This window comes from Papaver somniferum, chromosome 7 (genome assembly GCF_003573695.1).
Source record: "Papaver somniferum cultivar HN1 chromosome 7, ASM357369v1, whole genome shotgun sequence".
Taxonomy (NCBI): Eukaryota; Viridiplantae; Streptophyta; class Magnoliopsida; order Ranunculales; family Papaveraceae; genus Papaver; species Papaver somniferum.
In genome coordinates this window covers 60,044,192-60,049,671 of record NC_039364.1, presented here as the reverse complement: position 1 = coordinate 60,049,671, position 5,480 = coordinate 60,044,192, and the positions used below count along the sequence as shown (strand labels likewise).

The 5,480-nt window shown below is 34.8% G+C and overlaps 1 protein-coding gene across 2 annotated transcripts; it reads left to right on the top strand.

Annotated features, from left to right (window-relative positions):
* Positions 1-466: 466 nt before the first annotated feature.
* Positions 467-4,225, top strand: LOC113297429 (binding partner of ACD11 1-like). Of its 2 annotated transcripts, none has more exons than XM_026545894.1 (5): positions 467-706; positions 2,066-2,175; positions 2,270-2,345; positions 3,174-3,257; positions 3,351-4,225. In XM_026545894.1, the coding sequence occupies exons 1-5, from the start codon at positions 701-703 to the stop codon at positions 3,921-3,923; spliced, it is 849 nt and encodes a 282-aa protein (XP_026401679.1). In that variant the 5' UTR covers positions 467-700; the 3' UTR covers positions 3,924-4,225. The 2 variants fall into 2 exon arrangements, with proteins under 2 accessions (XP_026401679.1, XP_026401677.1); XM_026545892.1 differs by having other exon boundaries at positions 513-706; positions 2,063-2,175.
* Positions 4,226-5,480: the final 1,255 nt, after the last annotated feature.

Genomic DNA, 5,480 nt, shown 5'->3' with positions numbered 1-5,480 from the left:
TGTGTTCCAAATTAGATGATAGTTTTAGTTTTTCCCCCAATTTTCACTAATTTATCCCTGCTTTGGAATCACACCAGAGAATTAATTCTCATAGTAATCAACACAAAAACAATTACTCTAATTTTTAAATATACCCCATATGAAAGATATATACTCAATATTGTACATCCCAAGTACATTACCATGGGATTGATAACTTTCCGTATATTCTAGAAACACAAAACTAGGTTATTTAACTCTTTAAATAAGAATTAATATGGGTATTATTGGGAAGATTTTACTCTCTCTCTGATATTTCTTAATATCCGTGAAACACTATATAATATCAAGTAAATCGGAACGGAGGGAGTGTGTGATACACTTCCCACACTTAAAACTATATACACCATTGACTACGTGAATCCCACGTAATTGTATCACCTACGTGGCCGATGACCTATACATGGATATCAAGATTATGATTTCTCACTCGTACATCAAAACTTTCCTCGCGAAGAAAAAACTATCATCCCTTTTCTCGTGTCCAAATTTTCTCTCGAAAAAAAGCTCTCTCTTTCTTTTACACGATTCCGCAACTTTGTCATCATCCCTTTATCGATTTGAAGCAAACAAAACCTCATTTTCAATTTCTTAGTTTCAAGGGGATTTCCAATTACTACTCTGATAGAAACTTTTACTTCTCAGACAAAGGAGATTTCAAATGTCGGTGAGTACTGATTTTGATCTTTTGTTCTTTGATTTCTGTAACTGTTTTGCATGTTTAGCGTTTTGGAGTTTGAATTTCGTAAGATGGTTGATGTATTGATAGACTTCTTGCAGTCCAGGTATTTTGTAATGAATTAACTGTCACACCTATGTTTTGAGGGTTTAACGTATGTTGTTTCAGTTAAATTGGGAATTTATAGTTGAGATCGACTGATAAGATTCAGATCTGTTGACTTTCTATGATTTTATGTTTTTGTTTTTGGTGTCCGAGTACTGGAAGTGTGAACCTAGTGATGTTATTGATACGAAAGAGTAGAAAACCAGAAATACTGAATTAGTGTAGTTTGTTGTTCTTCAATTGACATTTCTTTGAATTCATTGTGTTGTAAAAAGATTGCAAAAGAAGTTATACAAGTAGATCATTTCTAAATCAGATAACTTATTATATGAATGTTCTTTGCATGTTCAAAAATGATTAAAGAGAGTATAACAGAAAAAGCTTTTGTGATGTAAAATGATTGTTCGAACTTATGACCAGATTGTCGAAGGTGAGTTGATGAAAATATATGGTAGATAATGTTGACCCGTGGAGAATGCTAATACTAGTAGAGAACTATTTTGATCTGAATTCATGCTTGTAAGTATTAGACTGTTATGCGTAGTACAGTTGAAGTTTGAGTTCACCAGTGAAAGATCAAAATGTTTTTGAGATCTTAGTGGGACTTTTCGTACTATATATATATCAATTACTAGGAAGTTGCTATATGTGTTAAAACTCAAAAAGGCAATGTTTAACCCAGAAATGAAAAGGCTAATACATTGAATTAAATAACACGATGATGACTTGAATTTGTCTAAATGTCAAATTTTCATGTCTAACAATTGGGGCAGTGTTCCCATTCCATGTGCAATAAGTCTCACCTAGTTACCCTGAAGAAAAAAACCATAAGGCAGGACCGAGTTCTCTGTTTATTCTTTTTATACCTTGTTTATTTAATCATATTTGCATGTTATAATAATATTATTTTTCTTTAAAACGATTTAAAAGGGAAAAACAAGCAAGTAATCAACACTTGATGATATATCTACCATTTATTTTCTGCTTTCATGAGATCATTTGATTTCACATTTAAGTGTATAGAAAGGGTATTATTTTGTGTTTTTTCCTGAAATTGGAAAACTTTGCTCAAGGAGTCAAGGTTGAAAAATTACTCTTCATTTTTGTAATCACATTTCTCTTAACCAACCTCTTTTCTTATATAATTGAAGTATGTCACTTGGTGTATCTCTCTCTGTCTCCCCTTTTATTGTGTAAAATTTCATTACTGCTTTTTTTTACCTAGTTCTTGTGTTCCAGCAGTTAACCGTAAGAACTGTGAAGGTCAGCAATGTTTCCTTAGGTGCGTCTGAGCAAGACATCAAGGAGTTCTTTTCGTTCTCTGGTGATATCGAATATGTTGAAATTCAAAGGTTTTCTTTAATTTGCTGATGGTCACAGTTTATTGCTTCTTATTTGTGTTGTCTTAAAAAAAAAATACTAAGCCTACTTATTTACTTATTGCAGTGAGAATGAGCGGTGTCAGAATGCATATGTTACCTTTAAGGATCCACAAGGAGCCGATACTGCACTTCTTCTTTCGGTACATTCTCTTTGCAAAAAACTTTTTCTTTTCATGTCTTTTAACACTTCAATTCAATGATGATAACATTAGACATTTTTCTTATGCTAAAGACTTCTCACCACCATACTATACCATTGTATGGCTAAAGTCGAGATCCTCTTCAGTGGATCAGAGCTTGTCCTACGGATCCAACTTCCAAGCAATCTGTAGGACATGGATAGTTGGTATCTTGTGGGAAAGGTTAAGTCTGTCATATTAGGGATGAAAAAGATTCTAGTCATGAAGAGTTAGTATCATCATGTTAGGCTCACTTCTGCCTAGGGTTTTTTGGTTGCTTCTGTGTCAAAACATTCTCATTTTGTCAGTTTCTTACAATGTCTTGCTTCTCCATAGTATCTTTTATTTATGTATGGTGGTTACTTTCTAATGGGGGCATTTTAGCCCTTTGATTTCTAATATTTTGAATAACTATCGTCACCAGAATCACCTTGTTCTCAAATGGTCTACTAATTCTAAACCCTAGTTCGGAAATCATCTGTAATAGAACTTTCTAACGTAACATCAATCGATCTTATCTATAAAAAGAAATTTGATCAATTTTTCGAAACAATTTTAAAAAGATACACCGGTGTATAGTGTGAAGAATATTTTTCTTTCTTGCTGTGAAGGTTCATTTTGTCCTTGGTCCATTCGTGAATCCTCTCATATCTGAATTATATACTAACTTCGCATGATAATTGATTATCCTGGTTAAAAATTGGCTCGTGGGCGTGGCACCAATATATTATCTGTCATTTTGATTTTGATTTTCTTCTTCTTTGATTTCTAAGTTTTTTGCATTAACAGGGAGCCACAATTGTTGATCTCTCCGTCACCGTAACACCTGCCCCAGATTATGAGCTTCCACCTGCTGCATTGAATCCTCCAGCTGTAAGATATTTTCCACGTTGATTGTCATTAGAGTTCTGCATTCATATAAGATCTACCAATGTCTCTAACCCAGATGTTTCTCAAACTTGTTAGGCGAGGGAGAGCCAAACCGGAGTTGTTCCTGAATCTGCTGTTCAAAAGGCAGAAGATGTTGTCAGTAGCATGCTTGCGAAGGGATTCATCTTAGGTAAAGATGCTGTCAACAAAGCAAAGGCCTTTGATGAGAAGCACCAATTGACGTCTACTGCTACTGCTAAGGTTGTTTCTCTGGATCAAAAGATTGGATTGACAGAGAAAATATCCATGGGAACAACAGCTGTAAACGAAAAGGTTAAGGAAATGGATCAGAAATTTCAGGTTTCTGAGAAGACCAAGTCAGCCTTTGCAGCCGCTGAACAGAAAGTCAGTGATGCTGGATCTGCCATTATGAAGAACCGATATGTATTCACTAGTGCATCATGGGTAACTGGTGCCTTTAGTAAGGTTGCAAAGGCAGCTGGAGAGGTGGGCCAGAAGGCAAAGGAGAAAGTTGGCATGGCAGAAGACGTACAAAGAAGAGAAATGGTGGATGACTACGCTAGAGTACACCTTTCTGACTCCCCCAAAGCTGAGAAAGATGAGCAACAACCTTCAAAGCCCTTACCCGCACAGGGTTTGATCCTTTGATTACATAAACTTGTGTAAATAGTTGCGTCTTTTTTCTAGGTCCCGAAATTCTGCTTCTATATACTTCTGCTTTTGTTTCTCTTCTTAGAATTACTTTGATAGTTGTTAGATGTTAGAATAGTTGCTAGTCTCATCTTGTTGGATGGATACAAATTGACGACTGCTATAAATGGCTTGGCCTTTTCATTTTTACATTACAGTATGAATAAGTGTGAACTCTTTGTAAGTACTACTCTTTGAGTGGTGTAACGCTTAGATTTTCTTTCTTCTGGTTGTTGAATTATTGCGAGTGCTTATGTTTATATGGGTTGAGATGTGGTAATACTACAAGACCGAATTTCGGATTTGGAAGTTGGGTTATTGAGAAAAGTGAAGGCTAGTAGAGATTACGCTTCATGTGTCCCAGAGGTAATATCAGAGGTAATATCTTCGGGGGTTAAAATATCTATGGCAAGTAGGGATTTGAGGTGGAAGACATACCCTTTCTCACCACTTTTTCCTTTAGTTCATCACTCCCTAGTTAATCCATTTTCCAAAATTGCAAAAATTCAACCCGTACGGTATTTTCAGCACAACCTATAATGGAGCATAAAAAAGAGTGTTATATCGCGTTTAGGTACAAATCTGCTTCTGATTTCTGCTTTTCCAGAAGTAGAAGTCAGAAGCAGAACTATTTTGCTTCACAAAAAACTGACTTTTTTGTTTCTAGAAATCGTTCTGAAATATTATTGTCAAACTGATTTCTGACTATTTTGACTTCTGAACGTCAAAAAGCAACTTCTGAATATGCATCCAAACGTGCTACTAGAGTTTCTAAGTTATGAACATTTTATTTAATTTCCATTCAATCATTTCTATTATATATTTTAAAAAAAAACTTTAAACATCCAAAAGGAACCTTTTTTTTTATTTTTTGATGAAAAGATGAAATGAAATATAGTACATTAGATTTACAAGGACATTTTTATCAAAGATATTGGAAACAACACTTGATTTAGATATTCTTAGCTATAGTTGGGATGACCTATGCCGCAGATTCTTCAGCCGAGCTTCTTTTGCAATGTAATATGCTGCAAAATTGTATTTCCTATTTATATACTGCACCCCAGCTCGGGAATTTTTTCCAAAGTTGTTAGAGTAGTTTGTATGGTATTTTCTGCACTCCAAGGAGGTATTTTGCAAGTCTTGTTGATAGTCTCTGCCAGCATTTTGCAATCAGTTGCTAAAGTAACACTTGACAAAATATTTTCACTTAGCCAAGTAGAAGCTTTTAGTAAGACTTTTGATTCTGCATGAAGCTGAGGAAGCCCAATCCGACCCTGCTGAGATGTGCATGCAAGTCTCATTATCCACTGAATACACTATGAAAGCATATCCCATGGTCAGGTCTTCTTTCTTGTAAGCAACATCAATAAATATTATCCAGTCCGATGATAAATTTGACCATTTCTCGTTGGAACCATTACTTCCAAAGGGAATCAAGGGAGACCTAAAAATAAGAAAATTTGTTTTATTTTACACCTATTTTTTAAAAAAAAAAGATAATCAAATAAGAAT